Here is a 22,789-nt window from a genome sequence, read left to right on the forward strand (position 1 = left end):
TGGGTGGGCTGGGACCATCACCTTGAGAGCTCCTTCACTCACACATCTGGTTCCTGGCCTGGGGGAGAGCCGGGCAGCTGCAGACTAGGGGCTCTCTGGGCATCTCAGTCTCTCTGTGGTCTCTCCTCTTGCTCCCTCCAGCAGTCAGGGTTCTGGAAGCATGTGAGTGGGAGAGAGCCAGGAGGAAACAGAATTGCCTTATTGGAGCCAGGTTTAGAAATCAGGGTCTCTCCTGCCATCACCTTGGTCAAGACCATTACAGAACTCCATCTTGGTTCAAGGGACGGAAACACAGACATCACCCCTGCCCCCCCATGGAGTGTCAGCATCATGTAAGATCACGTGAAATGGGATTTATACTGGTGTCTGAGAGCTACTGCCTGCCCCAGAAGAGAGCAGGTGTATGAGGGCCCGAAGGAGGTGAGGGGCAACCAAATGCAGATCATACTCCTGAGGGAAGGGCATTCCAGGCAGAGGGAATCAGCAAGAGTTGGAGGTAACTATCTGGCATGTTCAAGAACCAGCAAGAAGGTCAGTGGGGTGGAGAGTAGTGAGTGATGGGGAGGATGGTAGGAGAGGCGAGGTCAGAAATGTAACCTGGGCCTTTAGGTCACAGCAGGGGCCCCAGCTCTTCTCAGAATGTGAGGGGACCCATAGAGGGATTTGTAGCAGAGGGGTGCTATGATCTGACTCGGGTTTTGTTGTTGTTGTTGTTGTTTTAAAAAACATTGATATATCAAAAGGCCTGCTTTAGTGACATGCTAGTCCCACCAGAAAATAATCCCAATAATCCTTTGTCAGGAGCATGCTCAAGTTGACCAGCCAACTCTTATTTCTAAACCTTTGTGTGTACACGTGTGTCTTTTATTTATTTTTTTTAAGATTTCATCTATTTGAGAGAGAGAGAGCACAAGTGGGGAAGAGGACCTGTATTTGGTTTATATAGCTGGAAGATGTGCTTTCTAGAAGGTTGCAGAAGTTGAAGGAGGAGCGTTCTTACCTGGCTTCCCTAAAAGCTGAGCCAAGATGAGGTCACTTACTGGGAGGGGCACCCCGGAGCAGGGTGAGACAGAAGTGGGGGAGCCTGGGCAGGGCTGTGTGGTCAAGGGGCAGGAGTCTGCTGGGAAAAGCACGCAGAGTGCCCCCTCCCCAGAAGTGCGCACCTGCAGGACAGGGGACTAGAACCTTTTTCTCTTGGTGTCCATCCCCACTGGTTGAGGATCAGCCAGGGAGTGCACACCGTCTGCACCTCTGAACCCTCTGCTGAGCCTGCCCTTCTTGAAACTGGAGGAGCCTCAGGGCACATGAGACTCTGTTTTGGGTGAGAGGCTGAGCACACAGAGGGAGGTGCTGTGCCACCGAGGTGAAGGCGGAGGCCTCGGGGGCCATGCTGGCCAGGAGGTGGGAGTGATGCCCTGAGTGCAGCTTCAGAGGGCAGGGAAGCTGCGGATACAGCCGCATTAGGGGGTAGGGCAGGAGGGCAGCAGGGGCTGAACCAGGCCTGGCAGTGAGGACCAGGAGAGGAGAAACCCTAAAGTGCCATGCAGGCTGGAGGAGCAACACGAGGGGAGCCGTGAGAAGTCTAGGCCACAGGGACAGGCGCCAGCATCCTGGGATCGAGCCCCCACATCAGGTTCTCTGCTCAGCGGGGAGCCTGCTTCTCCCTCTCTTCCCCATTCATTCATTCATCACATTTATTTAGCACCTACTGGATCACCGGCCCTCTTCTAGGTCCTTCATTAACAAAGAGACAAAATCCCTGTCCCCCCGCCCCCCAGCCTACGTTCCAGTGAGGAGGGGCCCTGGGTAAGGCGGTGAAAGTCAAGCGGAGGAAGCAGGATTGGGCAGAGGCAGGTGGGCACGGACAAGCGCAACAAAGCCACGGTGGGGAGTTCTGGAGCAAGTATGGCAAGTATGGTCTGTCGGGGTGTCCCACGGGGGGGGGGGGGGCTGGGGAGGACAGGCCGCTGCAGCCGCTATTCCCCCTGCAAGAGTGTGACTTGGGGGAGGCTCTGTGCAACCCGCGCGGACCCCCGCGGATGTGAGCGCTGGAGGCTGTCCGGTGATGGCTCTTCCTGCAGATCTTTCTGGAAAGGGGGCCTGGCACACGGGCGGCGCTCAGGGAAGGCCCGGTGGAGTAGAGACTTGAAGGAGTTAGGGACGCGGAGCTGAGACACGTAGAGAATGAGCCCTATGGACAGGGGACAGAGAAGCCCAGGCCGTGGGTGAGCCTGCCTCTGAGGCCTCCAGAAGCACGGTGGGGCTGGAGTGAGTGAGCACCGTGAGAGGAGGTCAGGGGAGCGGTGGGGCCGCTCTGAGGTCATGTGAGAACGAGGGGCGCAATGGCGGGGTTGGGGGGGCTAAGGCGGGGAGGACCTTACTGAGGGAGGGCGATTCCGGAGCAGGAGAGCCCATGACGAGTCCACCGCCAAGCTCCCAGGGAGGGGAGCTAAGGACTGTCAGCCCGCGGGCACCCTGGAAACGCTCCGGAATGCAACGGTTTCGGGATCGCGCCGGGCTGCTGCGCCCTGCATCTTTAAGCAGTGTCTGCTGCCCTCTGGTGGACATGCAGGAGATTGCCCAAGCCCGCTTGCAGCTTCGCTTTTGCCGGCAGTCTACGGGTCCTGTGGGTTCACCTTCAACTCCGGGCTATAAAAACTCTCTTGGCACGGATCGTGGAAGCGCCCGGCAGCACTTGGCAGAAACAACTCATCAACGTAGACACAGGAAAGCAAGGGAAACTATGGTGTGGTTGCAACAGTATTTGGAGTGGAGCTGGAGCAGGGCTGTGTGATGTTTTCTACGAGGGGTGGTCAGAGACAGAGAAGTGGGGCTGAAGGACACTTCTAGGGCTGGAAGCTGTAGAGCAGTCACTGTTCCGAGGAGGAGAGCAAGGTGAAAACACAGGCCGTGCTTGCCAGAGAGCTCTGAACTCCAGGGCAGACATGAGATCATGCTGGGCAGGGAAGGGAACCAGGCTCGCGAAGTCCCAACTCATGGAAAGAAAATGGACATTTGAAGGCCCAGCAGAGTCACCAGAAGCAGAAAAAATGGCTTCTTCCTTCTTCTGCCTTCCAGTCTCCTGCCAGTGTCTCCCTGACAGAACTAACAAGAAGCCAGCTGGCAAAGGAGTCTAGAAGGCGTAGTTTGCAGGCTTCTCCACCCCTTCTTATAGAAGAGGGCCCTTCAGCCCAGGCAGTACCAATTTCCTAATTGTGTGTGTGGGTGTTTTTTAAAGATTTATTGATTTATTTATTTGACAGAGAGAGACACAGCGAGAGAGGGAACACAAGCAGGGGGAGTGGGAGAAGGAGAAGCAGGCTTCCTGCTGAGCACGGAGCCCAATGCGGGGCTTGATCCCAGGACCCTGGGATCATGACCTGAGCCGAAGGCGGGCGCTTAATGACTGAGCCACCCAGGCGCCCCACCATTTCCTAATTGTTATGTAAGATCCCCTTCTCCCTTTTGTTCTTCCAGTCCTTCCCACACCCTTTGACCCAATTTTCTGCATCAAATCCTTCTATTTGAATTTTCCAGATTTGCGTTCGTTTGTTCAACATGTGCATAAACTATGACTGGGAGCAAATCCAGCTATCTGGGGACCTGAGGCTTATACAATGGGAGAGAGGCATTCTCATTAAGAAAAGGAATAGAGGGGCACCTGGGTGGCTCAGTTGGTTAGGCGTCCAACTCTTGATCTCAGCTCAGCTCTTGATCTCAGGGTCCTGAGTTCAAGTCCTGCGTTGGGCTCCATGCTGGGTGTGGAGCCTCCTGGAAAGGAAAGGAAAGGAAAGGAAAGGAAAGGAAGGAAGGAAGGAAGGAAGGAAGGAAGGAAGGAAGGAAGGAAGGAAGGAAGAGAGAGAGAGAGAAAGAAAGAAAGAGAGAAAGAAAGAAAGAAAGAAAGAAAGAAAGAAAGAAAGAAAGAAAGAAAGGGGAAGGAAAACAACATTATGCATAAAAAATGAGCTTTAGGGGCGCCTGGGTGGCTCAGATGGTTGAGCATCTGCCTTCAGCTCTGGTCATGATCTCCAAGTCCTGGGATCAAGCCCTGCATTGGACTCCCTGCTCGCCTGCTTCTCCCTCTCCCTCTGCCTCTCCCCCTGCTTGTCCTCTCTCTCTCTCTCAAATGAATAAAATCTTTTTTAAAAAAATGAGCTTTATAATCTTCATGGTAAATTCACCTTTCCTATGACCCAATGATTTCACTCCAGATACTTCCCTGGACAAAGTCTTGCACATGTGTATGAGGTACCAAAAGACCTGATTTGAGTATGTTCACAGAGGTATTCTTTGTCAAAGGAAAAAGCTGGAACTAACCCATCACCATTGATAGGAAAATGGACAAATACAAGAAGAGTCAACATTTTATATTAAAAAGATACCTATTCTCAGGGCGCCTGCATGGCTCAGTCATTAAGCATCTGCCTTTGGCTCAGGTCATGATCCCAGGGTCCTGGGATCGAGCCCTGCATCGGGCTCCCTGCTCGGCCGGGAGCCTGCTTCTCCCTCTCCCGCTCCCCCTGCTTGAGTTCCCTCTCTCGCTGTCTCTCTCTCTGTCGAAAAATAAATAAAATCTTTTTTTTTTAAAGATACCTATTCTCGGGCTCCTGGGTGGCTCAGTTGGTTAAGCGACTGCCTTTGGCTCAGGTCATGATCCTGGAGTCCCGGGATTGTGTCCCACATCAGGCTCCCTGCTCAGCGGGGAGTCTGCTTCTCCCTCTGACCCTCCTCCCTCTCATGCTCTCTGTCTCTCATTGTCTCTCTCGCAAATAAATAAAATCTTTAAAAAATAAATAAATAAAGATACCTATTCTCCTTGAACTGTATCTAACAATTCAATACGATACCAATCACATTTCAGCAAGGTTAAATAGAACATACTACTTCCAAAATTGATCTGTATCCCTTCACACCAAACACAAAAATCAGTTACAGGTGGATTAAAGACTTAAACGTGAAAAGAAAACTTTACAACTTTTGGAGAAAATCTAAAATATCTTTATGAACTTTGGGGTAAGGAAGACTTTCTTAAAGAAGACTCAACAAGCTCAAACAAAAAAAAAAAAGGAAAAGTTTGCTAAATTCTGGTTCATTTAGATAATCCACAGACTTCTACTTCCATCCAAAGTGGGGTAGAAAGGTCTAGATTAACTTTCTTGCTTAAAAACAAAACAAAACAAAAAACAAAAGGAGGGCGCCTGGGTGGCTCAGTTGGTTAAGCGACTGCCTTCGGCTCAGGTCGTGATCCTGGAGTCCCGGGATCGAGTCCCGCATCGGGCTCCCTGCTCGGCAGGGAGCCTGCTTCTCCCTCTGACCCTCCCCCCTCTCATGTGCTCTCTGTCTCTCTCATTCTCTCTGTCTCAGATAAATAAAATCTTTAAAAAAACAAAACAAAACAAAAGGAAAAAATGACGTATATAAATATAGGCAACAGCAACTTGAAAGACATTGGACATTAGGCAACAAAGGGTAGTGATCCTTGAGAAATAGGCAAAGAACAAGGTGACCCTGTGATTGTCCAAGCTGACTGCCTTGTTTCCAGATAGAGAGGAGGAACTATGGTGAAATACTCCCTGAGTTGAAAAGATGGAACTAAGAACCTGGGGAGACTGAAGCTGCCTGAGTTCATAGACAGGACAGAGTACTAGCAAAGAGAAAGAATTTCACAGAGAGATCCCCAAGACCTGCAGGGGATCACCCTCACATATCCAGTGTGTGAGGAACTGCCCAGGATGGGGAAAGAAGCATCACAAAGAAGAAAAGGATTAAACATGCTAGGAATAGAAGGGAACTTCCTCAACCTGATACAGGGCATCCATGAAAAACCCAGGTTAATATCATAGTCAGAGGTGAAAGATTGGATGCTTTCCCACTAAGAGCAGGAACAAAACAAGGATGTCTGCCCTCACCTCTCCCATTCCACATCATACTGGATGTTCTAGCTAGGGCATTTAGGCAAGAAAATGAAATAAGAGGCATCTAGATCGGAAAGGAAGAAGTAAAACTATCTCTATCTGTACATGACAAGATCTTATATATAGGAAATCCTAAAGAACCCACTAAAAAAAAAAACTCCCGTAGGATAAAGAAGTTCAGCAAGGTTGCAGGATACCAACTGAGTATATATAATCCATTGTATTTTTACCCACTTGCAATGAACGATGTGAAAAATGATGAAGAAAAAATTCCATTCATGATAGCACAGCAAAGGAAAAAAAAAAGACAAGGGAGTAAACTTAACCAAAGTGCAAAACTTACATTCCAAAAGCTACAAAATATTGTTGAAGGAAATTAAAGATCCAAGTAGATGTAAAAATATCCAATGTTCATGAACTGGAAAACCTAACATTGTTAAGATGGCAATGCTCTTCAAATTGATCTATACATTCAACACAGTCCCTATCAGAATCCCAACTGAAGTGATCCCTACCTCACACCATGTACAAAAATGAACTCAAAACAGATCAATGACCTAACTGTAAGAGCTAAACCTATAAAATTCTTAGAAGACAACACAAGGGTAAATGTCCATGACCTGGGATTTTGCCATGGATTCTTAGATGACACCAAAAGCCCAAGCAAACAAGGAAAGAAGCTAAATTGGATTTCATTGAAGCTAAAAATTTTTTTTGCTTCAAAAGACACCATTAAGAAAGTGAAAAGACAGCCCATAGTTACAGAAAAATACAAACATTCACTCCTTCAAAATGAGCATGTAGCAGGGGCTGAGGAATGAGAGTGAGTAAGCCAGACAAAACCCCCTCTTCTGTCTTCTAGTGTGAGGATTCAAAAAGGACATTAAGAAAGGAACAATAAGCTCAGACTCTAACCCTGGCTGTTTATCATCAACACCTGTGACCAGAAACAGTATTTCCCTCAACGATATGTTGCAGCTGCAGCCTGATAACAACCCATTTCTTTGAGGACTCCTGCTTTCTTTTTTTTTTTTTTTTTTGAGGACTCCTGCTTTCTTTTCTTCTTTTTTTTTTTTTTTTTTTGAGGACTCCTGCTTTCTTACTCAGAAACTATTTGCTAATTCTGAAGTTGAAACTGAAATCCTGTCATTTCCTTCCAGGAAACAACCACCAGGAATTCACCTATTGTTGAAAAGTTGGGTTTATTATTCATTGCTGTGAAAGAGAATGCACACCATGGGAAATTATGGGGTGTATCATTAAGAGCATTAGAACAGAGGCACCTGGGTGGCTCAGTCGTTAAGCATCTGCCTTTAGCTCAGGTCATGATCCCAGGATCCTGGGATTGAGCCCCGCATCCAGCTCCCTGCTCTGCGGGAAGCCTGCTTCTCTCTCTCCCACTCCCCCTGCTTGTGTTCCCTCTCTCGCTGTGTCTCTCTCTGTCAAGTAAATAAAATCTTAAAAAAATTTTTTTTTGATTAAAAAAAAGAATGTTAGAACACAATTATAGGATTTGGCTTGTTAGGTGATTGGGAGGAGGGTTTGGGATTGGGTGCTGTTAAAAGCGGGGTTAATTCTATGATCGAGTACCTTAATGAATCTCATCTACAGGGAGGACTGAAAGAGTGAGGCTAAAGCTGTGATGGTAAAGAAGCAGTAGTCTTTAGCTGGGAGTGGGAACGTCTGGTTGGTTGTGGCTTGGACAGTGCTCTTGTTTTGTGTTCAACATAACTAAGTGGACTAGTTTTGTCTTGACCCATCATAATCACTCTGATGTTGATGTTTTATGAAATTGTTTATGCTCAACAGGACAACACCAAGAACTAGCCCCTGGATGCCGGGGACTGCTCTTCTCCCTCACATACCAGTAAGCATATAATGTCCCGTTCCTGGCTGGAGGACCTAAGTAATTTTGACAGAGAAGCAGCTTCGAATTCCGGCCCAGGTGGGGAGTTTCAAATAAGTGAGTGACTACATATATCTATGTTTAAAAAAACCTTTTTAAAAAATATTTTATTTATCTGAGAGAGAGCTCACGTGCGAGCATGAGCATGGCAGGGTGGGGGTGCGGAGCAGAGAAGCAGACTCCCTGCTGAGCAGGAAGCAGATGTGGGGCTCAATCTCAGGATAATGGGATCATGACCGAGCCAAAGGCAGACGTTTAACCAACTGAGCCACCCAGGCGCCCCGAAAAACTTTTTTTTATTGAAGTATAAACATACAATGTTATAATAGTTTCAGGTGTACAATATAATGATTCACCATTCTATACATTTCTCAGTGCTCATCAAGGTAAGTGTACTCTCCCTTCTGCCTCTTTGCATCCAAGAGAGCAAGATGGGTCACCAGCAGTTCTACTGGAGCCATCTGAGGAAAGATGGCCAGGGTTCTTGCCACATCTGCTCAAACAAGCAAGGTCTGATCCAGAAATACGGCCTCAATATTTGTTGCCAGTGTTTCTGTCAATATGCGAAGGATATAGGCTCCATTAAGTTGGATTAAGTGAACTTCCTTGAATGGGTCATCCCAGATACCTACCTTAATGCCAACTCATTGTACATAAGATAAAGATATTTCAATTATGAGTGTTTTAATGTGGAAAAAAAGGATAAGTGTACTCTTAATCCCCTTTATCTATTTTACCCATCCCCCCCCCTCATCTCCCCATTCCACATCTATCTTAACCATGTGGTATGCACTGGAAACCTTGGTCCTCTTTACAGTCCAGGCCAGATATTGACCCCTCACACACAGCTATGCTCTGCTTCCAGCCTATCAACAAAACAGCACTTCGTTTAAATTTTACCTGAACTCCATCCTTTCCCAAATCCTAAAACAACTCCCTTTCCTTTGCTTAGTAACAGGTCCCAGGACTCTATTGGTATGCTACCTCTATCCTTGCAATGAATCAATAAAGGTGATTTTGTCGAATTATAGGATTGTCCCTGGTGCTCTGAGGCTCATTGGGCTACAATAGAACTATACATAGTAAGTTAGATATAAACGCTATGAAAAAAAGAAAGCAGGGGAAAAGGGTAAGTGTTGGGGAAAGGACAGCCTTGCAATTTAAACAGGATGGTCAGGGCGCCTGGGTGGCTTGATTGGTTGGGCAACTGCCTTCGGCTCAAGTCATGATCCCGGATCCTGGGATCGAGTCTCACATCGGGCTCCCCCTGCTCAGCGGGGAGCCTGCTTCTCCCTCTGCCTGCCACTCCCCCTGCTTGTGCTCTCTCTCTGGCAAATAAAATCTTTAAAAACAAACACAAAAACAATTTAAACAGGATGGTCAGGGAAGGCCTCGAAGATTAGTGATATCTGAGCAAAGACCGGAAAAAAGTGGGGGATTTTTTAAATCTTCTGAGTATCTGGGAAAACAGCATTCCGGGAGGGAGGAACAGTTGGTGCAGAAGTCCGGAGTAGGAGCATGCAAGGTGTGTTCCAATCATATTTTCATAGTGCGCTGACCTTGACAACCTCTTTAATTCTGAACCTACCTTTACCCACCATTACTCCCTTTTCCAGCTTTTGCCTTTTTTCCCAATAACTTTCCCATATACAATTCCGCGTTTATTACGTTTGTTTTCTGCTTTGCGAGAAAGGGCGGGCATCCTCACCCGTCTCGCTCCCTATGTAGCTTGAGCTTAGAGACCTGGGGGACACAGCAGGAGCTCGACAGGCGCGTGTGGAAGGGCGGACTGTACGGCCCTGAGGCCCGGGGCTGGGGAGAGAGCAAGGCCACGGGAAGGCGGAAGACACCCGTCGCGCGGGGCATCGGGGGCCACCGTGGGGCGCGTCGGAACTTCAAGGACGCGCCGCAAGGCCAGCACCCCCACCACTCCGGCCGGACGCGCACCCTCGCGCGTGCGCCAGCAGCGGACCGGTCCAGGCGCCCGCCTGATTGGCTACGCGGCGCCCGGAAGCGGCGTTGCGCATGCGCGCTCCCCCCGCGCGGGCCCGAGTGGTGTGTAGCTCTTCGGTCTCCGTCGTTCCCGCTGCAGCCCTAACTCCCGGTCCGGGACGCTCGTGCCCGGAGCTCGGAATGTTCCCGGAACTCAATAACCTTCTCAACATCACCCCTGACAGGGCGGAGCAGGTTAGACGCCGCGCGGTGGGAAGGGGGCGGGTTCCGGAGCGTGGCGGAAGACCGCATCCCCGGATGAAGCGCACGCGGAGCCGTGGGAAAGACGCGACGGCCGCGGGCACAAGGGCGCCTGGGAGTTGTAGTCCGGGGAGGGCCAACCCGGAAACGGCTGGGCGCGGGCGCTTACGAGCCGTGAGCGTCTTCTCAAAGGCCGTGTGTACCCTCGAAAGTGCCCGGAAAGCTTGACCAACTGTGCATTGGCTTACGTTCACAGACGTTTACTGGGGGGCCCTGTGCATGCTCACTGCGTCCCGGCGCCCAGAGGAGGTTGCCTGAGAGTCGGGAGTTCGACTGTCCACCTTTCCCAGGAGACGAGCTTCTTAACCGCCCGAGTCTCTCTCTCTGGCCCTGCGGCATTGTGCAGGTCACAGTGAACGCTGCTCCCCCTCTTCCTCCTCATGGTCTTGAATGGTGCTCTTCCAGGTTGCTCTCAGCCGGCGTTGGCTTGTATCAAGTCGGCCTTGGGCACAACAGCTCCGCCACTTTTTCTCCACCCTCCTTCCCGCACTCCGAGGCATCCCGAAATTTTTCACATTTTGGCCCGGCGTTACTTCTCCCAGGAACTTAACCTGGTTTATTTTATAACCTTTGTCTTCCTGAGGAAATGGTAAGCTCCTCCAGGCAGCCAAGACACCAAATGTATCAGGCCTTTTTTTTTTTTTATTTATTTATTTGAGAGAGAGAGAATGAGAGAGAGCACATGAGAGGGGTTAGGGTCAGAGGGAGAAGCAGGCCCCCCGCCGAGCAGGGAGCCCGATGCGGGACTCGATCCCGGGACTCCAGGATCATGACCTGAGCCGAAGGCAGTCGCCCAACCAACTGAGCCACCCAGGCGCCCTGTATTCAGGCCTTTTTATGAACCCACGGTATCAGGCAAATTACAGTTTTCAGTAGACCCTGTGGGTGTCAGTTGCCCAAGCCTGCAGGTGGCACTGGCGACCTTGCTAGTTATCTGGGCACCTCCAGAGCGCTCAAGCCAGGGCCAGAGTGGAGGACTGGAGCATCAAAGTGGGCACCGGGAAATGACAGCACTGGAGGTAACTCTCAAGGTCTGATAGTGCGATCTTTCATATTTTATAAGTGAAAAAAAGTCACAGCATGGAAGTTCTGTATCTGATACCATTTGATCCTGACCTCCCCTTTCACCGACAGGGAACTAGAGGTGGCTGGAGCAGGACAGCCAGCCCCTGTGGAGACCATCTTTAGAGGTCTTTCCAGGACTTTCCATGATCAGGGCTCTGCCTGAAGCAGTGTCCAGGGCCACTGGGATGGGATAACTTTGTTACTGGAGGCCTCTGTCAACTACTACTACTCCCCTCTCCCCCACCCTATTGGACAGAATTGGTATCAGAATTAGAAATAGGAAGTTGGATCAGATTAGTTTTTTGAAGGTGCATTCCAATCTTGGCAGGCTGTGATTTTTGTTGGATTCTGACGGTAGAAGCTTCTTTCATTCAGGATCTCGTTCTTCCCAGGACTGGTCCCTGAAGTACCAAGGTGAATGAGGAAGAGGAGGCACTTTATTCTCTGTTTGCCTTGGGAAAGTGGAAGCTGAGATATGCTTGCCCATAATAAGTGACTTAATAGCAATCACTTTAAGTGTTGTTTTTTCCCATAATTTTGACTTATTTTCTTCTTTTCGGTAATCTGTGTGTGTGTGTGTGTGTGTGTGTGTAGATATCGACCTCCTTCCAGGGAGTCTAATTCAACTTTTTGTGTTCCTCTTAACTTGTAGGGGAAACTGACTCTACTCTGTGATGCCAAGACAGACGGCAGCTTCCTTGTGCACCACTTTCTCTCCTTCTACCTCAAAGGTATAGGACTCATTGATGCTGTAGAAAAAGAAACCTAAGGGAAAACGCAATGGGAATAGTATTAACCAACCAGGGCTTTGGTGTTTGGGTAGCCAGGTGGCTGTTTATTAGGTAACAGGTTACTGACCATCTTGTTCCCTGCCCATCCATCCCAAAGGGTGGTAAGTGCTCTCTGTATCTGTGTCCTATCTTCCCTTCTCCACCAAGTGTGCGCACAGTCTCACTGAGTCTCTTACGTGGCCTGCTGATTTTGTTGCTCCTCGGTCCTTGTGCATCTTGAGGTCTTTGGGCCCTGGACCCATTGACACGTTGCCCAGCCAGTAGATGGTTCCTAAAGAACATCGGGAGGAAAACTGCAGGGTCACTGCAATTTATAGACGGAAGTAGATTAGAAGAAGAAAACAGCCAAATGAAAAAAAAAAAAAAAGACTCATTTATCAACTGATTCTCCTTGAGCTCCTGCTGAGCCAGGCCAGGATAGAGGGTAGACTTTTGGCACTCTTAGTTGTAATAGTTCACAGCTTTGAAAGTTGTTTTCTTTTCCAGATGATGTTATTGTCAGCACTGAAAGAGTAAGAGAATCTACAGATGAATTATTAGAAACTAATTATGTTTAGTAAGGTAGCTAGAGCTTCTTTGTGTTCCCCTTATAACTTCTTGGATATAAGAACAGTTGAAAAGAAATCAATTATATTTCTGTATACACCAACAACAAATGGAAAAATATTATTTTTTATTTATTTAATTTTTAAAAAAGATTTTATTTATTTATTTGTCGGGGGAGAGAGAGAGAGAAGAGCACAAGCACAAGCAGGGGGAGTGGCAGGGAGAGGGAGAAGCAGGCTTCCCGCAGAGCAGGGAGCCCGATGCAGGGCTCAATCCCAGGATCATGAACTAAGCCGAAGGCAGACGCCTAACCGACTAAGCCACCCAGGAGTTCCAAAATATTATTTTTTATTTTATTTTATTTTTTAAAAACCACAACTCGTTGACAATCGAACAAAATAAGGTACCTAGTAATACACATAACAAAAGTACGTCTCAGGTTCAATGAAATAAGATATAATTATTATATATGAGAAAATGTGTGTCTTAGAATGGAATTGGGTATGTCAGGTTGCAGGGCCCCTTGAGTCTGTCTAGACCTGGCCCAGTGCTTTTGTTTCCAGAAGTATGAACTGTATGAGACTGATTGTAAGTAAAGATGTCACTAAAAATCTGTTTGTTTTGTTTTCTAGCCAATTGTAAAGTCTGCTTTGTGGCACTCATCCAGTCCTTCAGTCACTACAATATCGTGGGACAGAAGTTGGTAAATATCATAGACCTCCGAGGTGCAGTCCCTGAGTATGTGGGTCACGCAGGTGTGAGTGGGGCCGAGGCTGGTCTCCCCTGTGTGGGTTGTAGAGAACTTAGCAAGAGAGTGACTGGGGAAATCACGGGGTGCTGAACCCCTTATCTGAAGGGCTAAGGCAGCATCTCTACCTGTTTTATTAATTTAGAGTTTATAGAACCACATCTGTTGTTAATTAATCAAATGCAGCTCTACTGACTCTGGACCAGTTAAGATTTTCTCCTTCTCAGTGTGGGCTTTAATCTTAGTCCTGCTCGGTTGATCACAGCTTGGTCTGCCACCAAATTGAGTGCCTCCTACTGTCTCCCTAAGCTTAGGGCTTAGAACCCAAATGTGGGGAGAGGTGCTTTTGTCACCTGCTCCTTATTTGATCTTGGCCTGCCCTTCGTCTTATCAGATGTGGGCAGGCAAGAATAAGATGGCCAAGAGGCTGGTGAACCTTCTGGCCTAGCCTAGGCTGTCGCCCATGACCTGTGACCAGAGGGGCTTACTGTTTTGTTTTTTGTTTTTGTTTTTTTGGTCTTTTTTAATTTTGTTTTGTTTTTAATAGGCCAGCCTCAGAGGGGAAAAGAAGCAGGCTACCCATTAGCAGTGATCATTGAAATGCCAGTCTTCCTACTGGGCCATGTCACTGCCCGATGTCACTCTGATGGGGAGAAACAAATGAGAGGATGAGAGGAGGGTAGACTTTCCCATCCTCTGCTGAGAAGGAAGAATTTCCTGGGTTAGAGGTCAGAGCATGAGCTCAGGGAGAGCAGTCATGTTAAGAACACATTACATTCCAGGTCTGTGAAGCATGTCTCTCTGACCCTAAGCATCTGTGTTTCTGGATGAGAAACTGGTGTACACTCATGTCCAGATGGGCTACTTTTTCTGTTACCTTAGAATCGTCATTGACACAGCAGGAATGGCCCGCACAGGACTGGGCACATGAAGGACTAGAGTGTGAGCCTCCATACTCTTGGTGTATTACTGAACTGCCATTAGTAGAATGGTAATGAGCAAGGGCAGAGGGGATGAACAGGAGTCTTTCTGTCTGCCGGGGTGACCGTGGAGCTAATGGCGCTGCGTAGTGGGGGACACTGGGGTGAGAATGAACAACTGAGACCTGGTCAAGGGGCATGAGCGGTGTAAAGAGCTCCGTGTGACCTGGGTCTGCACAGACAGAGCAGTGGGTTGCATATTTAGACTGTATCCATCTTTCGGTGTTTGCCGAAATGCAGATTCTTGGGCCCTGCCCACAAAGCGTCTGGTTCTGGAGGTCTGGAGTGGCGCTCAAGGATCTGCCTTTTAATCAGGTGACTCTAGAGCTTCGTAATCGGGTAGGTCATGAAGAGCCATGTTAAGAAGTTCTGGTCTAGGGGCGCCTGGCTGGCTCAGATGGTTAAGCGTCTGCCTTCGGCTCAGGTCATGATCCCAGGGTCCTGGGATCGAGCCCCACATCGGGCTCCTGGCTCAGCGAGGAGCCTGCTTCTCCCTCTGCCTCTGCCTCTCTCCCTGCTCATGCTTTCTCTCTCTCTCTCTCTGTATCTCTGTGTCTCAAATGAATAAATAAAATCTTTAAAAAAAAAAAAAAAAAGAAGTTCTGGTCTAGGGGCACCTGGCTGGCTCAATCCAAAGAGCATGCGACTCTTGATCTCGGGGTTGTGAGTTTGAGTCCCACGTTGGGTGTAGAGATTATTTTTAAAAAGTTAATTAGGGGCACCTGGGTGGCTCAGTTGTTAAGCGTCTGCCTTCAGCTCAGGTCATGATCCCAGGGTCCTGGGATTGAGCCCCATATCAGGCTCCTGGCTCAGCGAGGAGCCTGCTTCTCCCTCTGCCTCTCTCCCTGCTCATGCTTTCTCTCTCTCTCTGTATTTCTGTGTCTCAAATGAATAAATAAAATCTTTTAAAAAAAAAAAAAAATAAAAAAATAAGTTAATTTAAAAAAAAAGTCTGGTCTAGAGCAGGGGTTGGCCCGTTTGTTTATGAGTCGTGGGTGGTTGCTGTCATTCTACAGAGCTGAGTAGTGACAGCACAGACTATGGCCTGCAAAGCCTGTCTTGCCCTACGCAGAGAAACTTAGCCCACCCCCGAACTAGTGCGTTGAGAGTTCATGTTGCCGCAGCTCTCGTGGGAGTGCCGCCTCTGAGGAAGAGGGCAGAGAAGGAGAACCTGGATCTCCCTGTGTGGCCGGCAGCCTGGCCGTTCCGATCTCGGAGCTATGTTCCTGAAAGCCTCAGAGCAGCTCTGAGGTCCTGTACCACTGAGGCGTTCCCGGAAGGGTTTGTGAAACTCGAAGCCAACATCTGGCCCTTTCTTCTACAGCCAGCGTGTTTCAGACCTTGGTCGTTCTCCCACCATTTTATTGTCATTATTACCGTTTCTAAATGTGCTTAACTTTGTAAATACATACTTTTAGAAAAGTTGATGATACACTTCCTGATACTATTGCAAATTAAAACCATTGAGCCGTCATGAAAACGAATATGTGAGCAAAACATCAGTTTTTTACCAAGTGACAAACGTAAAGGCACACCTGAGCACAGTGGGGATTGTGGGTTGGGAATGCACAGTGGAGAGAAGGCATGGGCCCCATCCGAAGGTGGACAGGTGCACATTTGCAGGGCTTAGAATGTGTCCTGTGCCCTTTTGTGAGCTGGAGTCTGGCCTATGGGGTGGGTTCCCCTGCAAGGCACTGTGATTCACTCTCTCCTGTGTTGTTTAGGGTGTCAGCCTGACTGCGGCCCGGGAATGCGGGCAACTTGTGTTCCTCGAGGGTCTTAAGTCTTCGGTGGATGTCTTCTTCCGGGCTCAGGCGGAGCCACACCCCCTGCAGTTCCTCAGGTCAGTCAGCCCGCAGCCCCGCCCAGAAGTACCCATGGGGTGGGGGGGCCCAGACCAGGCTTGCCCTGTGATTCCTTCTCCCTGGTGTGTGGCACGTGGGGGGACAGAGCTGGCTTCAGGAGGCAGACACTTCCCTGGTGTGGCTTCATCAAAAAGCCCTTGGCTCTTAATCATGGGCCAGAGGGCGTATGGATGACCCAAAGGCTCCAGAAAGCATTATTTGCTGAGAGTATGGCAGAACGGTGTTTTTTCCAACCCTGGCTCGGAGCCCTTGCACACACCTTTGTTCTGTTTTTGGCTCGATACAGGGCTCAGCAAAGTATGGCCCGTGGGCCAGCTACCTGTTTTTGTAAATAAAGTTTTATTAGAATAGCTGCATTCATTTGTTCGTATATTGTTCCTGGCTGTTTTGCACTCCAACGGCAGAGTTGAGTAGTTGAGACAGAGATCATAGAACGCACAAGCCTAAAATATTACTGTTGCTCTTTAAGAAAAAGTCCATCGACTCCTGGGTTTGCTATTCTGAGATTGGTTTTCCTGTTTCTTGTCCTTGATGAGTGCCAGCCACAAACATAACTGTGCAGACTCCCAACGTGGGTGCTCTTCTTCCTCCACCACGAAGGAGTCCCTACGGGAGCTCTCCCTGCCGCCCCCTCTCTCAGACTCAGCCTGATGCGGTGGATGGAAAGCAGTATGGTCAGAAGGCCCCATGCCCTGACCCTATGCATGTGATCTTGCACACAACCTTTACCATCTCTGAACCCAGCTGTCTTCGTCTGAATGATGGGCCTGGATACACCTCACCCCCGGGTTGGAGGAGGTTGTCCTTGCTGTTAGCGGGGCTTGGACCTGGAGCATGGGCACATGCCGAGGCCCTTTGCTCGGGTGCTTTTTGAGCCTCTGTTGCTGGGAAGTGACCGCCAAGGGTAGTCACTGGGGAGGCGGAGGTAGCTGGGCCAACTTGTTCAGAAACAGGTGGAATCTGTTAGGTACACAAACAGCCCTTAGACCTTCGTCCCTCACCGCTAGGTTACCTGAATTGCTGTTTAGCTTTTTATCCCCATGATGATCTCCCGGGAAGGCTTCTGCCTGCCCAATCCAGATTAATCTTCGATGCCTTAAGCTCTTAGGAGGAGGGGCTGCATGGTGTCTCTTGAGGGTCCGAGAGCCTGTTTATTTTTGTGTCCCCCAGTTTCTAGCACAGTGCTTTATACCTCTTAGGCCTCAAGGAGTGTTTGAAGTACAACTTGCTCTTGTATGAATGCATGCCTTTTCTTTCCAACCAGATCAGGAGCCCCTTGGGCCAAGGCCTGTGATCCAGTTCTTTGCCCCCCACCCCCACCCCCAGCCCTTTCCTGTGGTGCTGCTCAGTCCCGGATAAACATTTGTAGAGAGAATGAGCTCTCTGGTGACCCTTGCTTGATGCTCCAGGGAGGCCGATGCTGGGAACCTGCAGCCCCTGTATGAGTTTGTCCGAGAGGCTCTGAAGCCCATGGATGACGGACGGGCCGCGTGGAGGTGCCCAGTGCTGCTAGTGGACGACCTCAGTGTGCTGCTGAGCCTGGGCCTGGGGGCCGTGGCTGTGTTGGACTTCATCCACTACTGCAGAGTGGCCGTGTGCTGGGAACGAAAGGTACTGATCAGCCTGCTCTCTGTGCTCCCGCCTGTGACCTCCATGGGCCCACGTGGGTCCACACCTCCCTTGCTTGCGGTGGTCTTTCTTGTGTATTTGCCTGGGGGTTTGGCTTTACTCTGGTAGCCCCAGAAATCTTTTGGTCTGCCATCCTCCACTCCCCTACTTGCCGCTGCTAAAAAATGAAGGCCTCAAAATGAAAAGGTTGATCGGTACTGTCTTGACTGTGGCCTGTCGTGTGTGGTTCTGCGGAAGTCCCAGTCTGGCATACATTGCCTCGTGTCCTGGGACAGGTCATTGTCTCTCTGTGTGGCCTTTGAAGATCAGTTGAGATATAAACGGCTGTAAAAAAATTCTGTGATGCGATGCAAGTATAGGACCTGATCTTTATTGTCAAATGATGAGGCAAAAATGGGGATTTTGCCAAAACAGAGAGTTAAACAATGGGAGTAGACCCATCTATACAGTAGGAATGGCTCTGGTGCCTGCCTCACAGGAACGCAACGGCAGGAGTTTAGTGACACGAAGCTTGCAGCATGCCCACACAATGTCTGGCCCACCGCGGCCGCTCTTCAGCATGTGATGGCGCCCCTGGTAGGAGCCTGCGGCCCTCAACACCGTGTGGTCAGGCCGCGTTGCTGGGCAGCAGTTGGCGTGAGCTATTGGAGTCAGCCGGGGCTGCGTGTCCCCAGCAGGGCATGTTGAGCACCTCCTGTGCTCAAGGGCCTGCCTGGCAGCTGGGTTCAGGGGAACTCCGGGGGCCGCGGTCACAGGGCCAGGAGCCGGGCGACATGGAGGAGGAGGGAATGGAAGGGGCGCGGAGGGCGCGATCAGCGACACCGAAGTGGGCACACCGCCTGCAGCTTAGCTTGCTCTGTGGCCCACTGCCATCCTCGTTTTGTAAAAATACCTCTTTTAGTTGAAAAAGTAAAACTTCGGAATAGTTTAAGAAAGCAAAAATAAATAGCACAAAGAGTACTTTAATAAAAAGTAATGGTCTCTTTCCCGATGTGGATATTGTTCCAGAGAGTCTGTGCAATTGTGAACGTGTTGTATGTGTGTGTGTCTCTCTGCGTTTTTCTTTTCTTTTCTTTTTTTTAATTTCTTTCTCTCTCTCTGTTTTTCTTTCTTTCTTTCTTTTAAGATTTTATTTATTTATTTGACGGACAGAGACACAGTGAGAGAGGGAACACAAACGGGGAGAGGGGGAGGGAGAAGCAGGCTTCCCACGGAGGAGGGAGCCCGATGTGGGGCTCGATCCCAGGACCCCGGGATCATGACCTGAGCTGAAAGCAGCCGCTTAACCAACTGAGCTATTCTTATTTTAAACGTTGGAGGCAGGAACTTACTAACTTGCTAGGGCAGCCGTAAGGACAGATGAAGCGGCTTTTTTTGCAGGAATTTCTTTTCTTTTTTTTTTTTTTTTTTAAGATTTTATTTATTTATCTGACAGAGAGACAGCGAGAGAGGGAGCACAAGCAGGGGGAGCGGGAGAGGGAGAAGCAGGCTTCCCGCTGAGCACGGAGCCCGATGTGGGGCTCGATCCCAGGACCCTGGGATCATGACCTGAGCTGAAGGCAGACGCTTAACCGACTGAGCCACCCAGGCGCCCCTCTCTGCATTTTTCTTCACATCGCTGGTCACCTGCCATGCCATTTCATAGCACACCTGTATCTTGGTGTCCATTGCCTAAGAACAGAACACTCGGGTCTGCTTAATTCTTTTGAACAACTCGACACTATACCTCTGAAAGGACTTACTATTCAGGGTATCCCCTTCAATGGGTCGACCTCCCCCTCGGTTCTGGTTGGCTAACTCCTGCTTGCCCTTCTAACTCTGCTCATGTGTGTCCACCTCCTGACCCTCTCCGCTGGGCCAGACATGATGCCTCTTCCCTGTGCTCCCTCAGCCCCCCATGCTCCCCTTTCTCCTGGCCTGTGTCCTGTGTTGTCTCCAGGGCCCACACTGCTCCCCTCTGGTCCCCGCTGCAGTCCGGCACTTGCTGAGCACTCAGGAGCCTGGCAGAAAGGTGGCACTTTCTGCTAACATGGAGGACCACAGGCTGAGCTGAGCTTGGTTTAAGAGGGACTGAGCTGGCAGGATAGGTTGGATGTGCTGGCGAGGCTGGAATTAGGGTCCTGGAGCACAGGCAAGGGTCCTTCCCAGTAGTAGCAGCATGAAGGCTGATCAGGGCGAAGACATGCAGGGGATTGGAGGCACCGAAAGCCCAGTGCTCCCTCATGGCCCTGCCTGGAGGAGCAGGTTCTCATCTTGACTCTCTGTTGCAGGGAAACATCGTGACCCTGGTACACGACAGTGGAGACGGCGAGGACGAGGAGAATGACATCCTCTTGAATGGCCTTAGTCACCAGAGCCACCTGATCCTGCGGGCCGAGGGCCTGGCTACGGGCTTCTGCAGGGACGTGCATGGACAGGTGCGCAGGGGCTCATGGGGCACCAGCTGCTGCCTCTGCACCTGAGCCAAGACCATACGTGGGATAGTGTCAGGTCCTAGGGGCTGTCTGGTTGGGGCGTTCCTTCGGGTGCAAGGGAAACCTCAGGAGTTGTGTGAATGCAAGACAGTCTGTTCCAGATGGGGCTAGCCTCACACACCAGTGCACGTTTTCCATGGTGGTTCCATTTGTGATCGAAGCAGAACTTCCTAAAAAGGAGACCGCCGTCTGGAGCAGAATGCAGGGCCCCTGCTGTCCGACAGCAGAATGCCTCTGCAGGACCACAGAAGGCTTTGTTTACTCAGGTCAATGCTGCTCCTTTTAAAATAAAAACCTGGGGGGACCATACCCGTGGCTGGGGTTGCTGCCGCCCCCGCTGCTGCCTCTGACCAGAATGTTGGAGAACTCAGGCAGAAGCCGAGAGTCCTGCCTTGTGAGGGAGGTCAGGTTCTACCTCCTCCCAAGGGGCTGCCATGGTTCTCTGCCTTCTGGAACTTTTCTTTCGGAATCTCCTCCCACACCCCCACCACGGCTTCCAGGTTAACTTGACATTGACCACTCTTGGCCCATTAGGCATGGGTGGGAGTTTTGGCCCAGAGTCAGAAAAGAAAACAAATGGGTGAGCCCCGAGATGCCGTGTGGTAGTGCCTGTGTGCACAGCGGGAGGAGAGGGTTCGGAGAGGGTTCTCTGCGGCCAGTCCCGTGGAGCATCCTAGCCTGCCTAGCATTGAGACATCATCAGAATAAACCTCTAGCCTTCCCGAGCCTGTACTGGTTGGAAGGTACTGAGTCGATTCTCAAAATCAGTGCAGCCCACAAAAGCATGCATAGAAAAAGACCAAATTACTTCAGTGGTTTTTCCCTGGATGGCTGTTTTTCTTTTTCTTCCTCTTACAGATTTTCTGTAACGGGCAGGTATCACTCCTGTATCGGAGAGGGGGAATCTTTAGTTTTAGTTAGCTGGTAATAAGCTTTGTTTTCGAAGTGGGTCACATGCTGCATGGCACATGACCGGGACCTCCTCGAGGCCTCGGTAGCAGGTGGTGGAGCAGGCGGGTACTTGGGGGCTGCTTCTCTTTCATTCTCCTTTTCCCTGTAGCTGAGGATCCTCTGGCGGACACCATCACAGCCCACAGCCCAGCGGGACGGGAGCCTCACTTACCAGTACAAGATACAGGACAAAAGTGTGTCCTTTTTTGCCAAAGGGATGTCTCCTGCTGTTCTGTGACCTGATTGAGGAGCACACAGAGCGACCTTGGACCGTTTTCAGATGTGAAAGATAAAGCGACGAGTCGGAATGGATCTGTACACCTTTGAAGTGGCATTTCAGCCTGGACCAACAGCCTCACTGCGGGGCGGGGCCGTGGAAAGGGGCTGTGACGGCACGTCCTAGTTCCCTGGGCTGTTTGGATAACAGAGGAAATAGCAACCCGGCCTCTGAGGAGAGAGACGCCACATGTTGAAACCGGGTGAAAGTGGTGCCGGGAGCCTTTCATTAAATACGCTTTAGCCTCAACTGCCCATTTGGCTGTTCCTTTCAGAGCCAGAGTGGGTATGAATGTGCCAGCTAGGAGACAGCCCCGGGTGGCAAGCCCCGGAGGGACACCGTGGGTAATCATGGCTGGCATGAGGAGAGTCCCTGTATTGTGGCTTCCTAGTGATGGACTGTCTCATTTAATTTTCACCTGCGTCCTGCAGAGGCATTTGCCCTTCAGTCTGGTAAGAAAACCGGCTTAAAGAGGTTTGGCCAGCGCGCTCAAGGCTGGAGAGCCGGCCGTAGGTAGTGGAGCCCGACTCTGAAGTTCACACTTGCTGACCGAGCCTCCCAGAACCCAGGGGCAGGCTCCCCACTTGGTTCACAGCTTCACTTCCTCCTGGTTCTGGGGTCCCTGGCACATGAGGCTTCCTGGCTTGGTGAGAGGGGTCAGGAATGTTCTTGCTGCCAGATGGGATGGAGCCTTGGCAAGTTCCTCCCTCACCTGTGAAGACCGAAGAGGTGAGCTCTTGCCCCAGCATCCTGTGGATGCCACACTCAGCCCGTCAGTCAGGATCGCCTCAGAGTAGACACCAGGGGCATTCCCTTAAACTGGGTACATTTTTGCTATATGCAAATTATACTGCAATGAATTCGAAATGAAACAATTACACTGATCAGCAGGGACTAAGGAAATTTCATATCTATTGTTTAATTTTAACTTTTCACGTTTTTTAGTTTTCATAAAAGGGAACAATTCATCACTCCTCTTCTCAAGTCACACTATTATGTTGGTTATCCCACTGATAACCAGTAACAGTAGCTGCTTTTCTTCCCAAAAATATCGCAGACCTGATAGAATATTTGAAAATTATGTGTACAAGTAACTTGAGAAAGTGGTTATTGAAGAACTAATGATTCTTCTATGAATACTCTTCAGTATTTATACCAGCTTCATCTGAGCTACAATTCTGAATGGGCACGGCACCCCAGAACATTTTTTACATGATACGGATGTTGCTATTCTGTTTCTTCACTTAATTTATAAATGAATTTACTAAATCTTTTTAATAAGATTTTATTTATTTATTTGAGTGGGAGAGAGAGAGAGCACAAGGAGAGGGGAGGGGCAGAGGGAGAGAGAGAAGCAGACTCCCCTCTGAGCAGGGAGCCCGATGCAGG

At 49.7% G+C, this 22,789-nt stretch overlaps 2 protein-coding genes across 5 annotated transcripts; both read left to right on the plus strand.

Annotated features, from left to right (window-relative positions):
* The first annotated feature begins 8,252 nt into the window (after positions 1–8,252).
* On the plus strand, positions 8,253–8,417 carry LOC123834789 (small ribosomal subunit protein uS14-like). Its single transcript, XM_045863814.1, has one exon. The coding sequence runs from the start codon at positions 8,253–8,255 to the stop codon at positions 8,415–8,417; it is 165 nt and encodes a 54-aa protein (XP_045719770.1).
* Positions 8,418–9,839: 1,422 nt separating this feature from the next.
* ELP6 (elongator acetyltransferase complex subunit 6) lies at positions 9,840–21,649 on the plus strand. Of its 4 annotated transcripts, none has more exons than XM_045862542.2 (7): positions 9,840–10,008; positions 11,792–11,870; positions 13,109–13,179; positions 15,929–16,047; positions 17,479–17,680; positions 19,969–20,115; positions 21,233–21,649. In XM_045862542.2, the coding sequence occupies exons 1-7, from the start codon at positions 9,847–9,849 to the stop codon at positions 21,359–21,361; spliced, it is 909 nt and encodes a 302-aa protein (XP_045718498.2). In that variant the 5' UTR covers positions 9,840–9,846; the 3' UTR covers positions 21,362–21,649. The 4 variants fall into 4 exon arrangements, with proteins under 4 accessions (XP_045718498.2, XP_045718499.1, XP_064452896.1 ...); XM_064596816.1 differs by lacking the exon at positions 9,840–10,008 and adding an exon at positions 10,147–10,663; XM_045862543.3 differs by lacking the exon at positions 13,109–13,179 and having other exon boundaries at positions 9,869–10,008.
* Positions 21,650–22,789: the final 1,140 nt, after the last annotated feature.

Source organism: Mirounga angustirostris, unplaced genomic scaffold (genome assembly GCF_029215605.1).
Source record: "Mirounga angustirostris isolate CCGP_5_RB_7025 unplaced genomic scaffold, mMirAng1.0.hap1 SCAF_1, whole genome shotgun sequence".
In the NCBI taxonomy this organism is placed as follows: Eukaryota; Metazoa; Chordata; class Mammalia; order Carnivora; family Phocidae; genus Mirounga; species Mirounga angustirostris.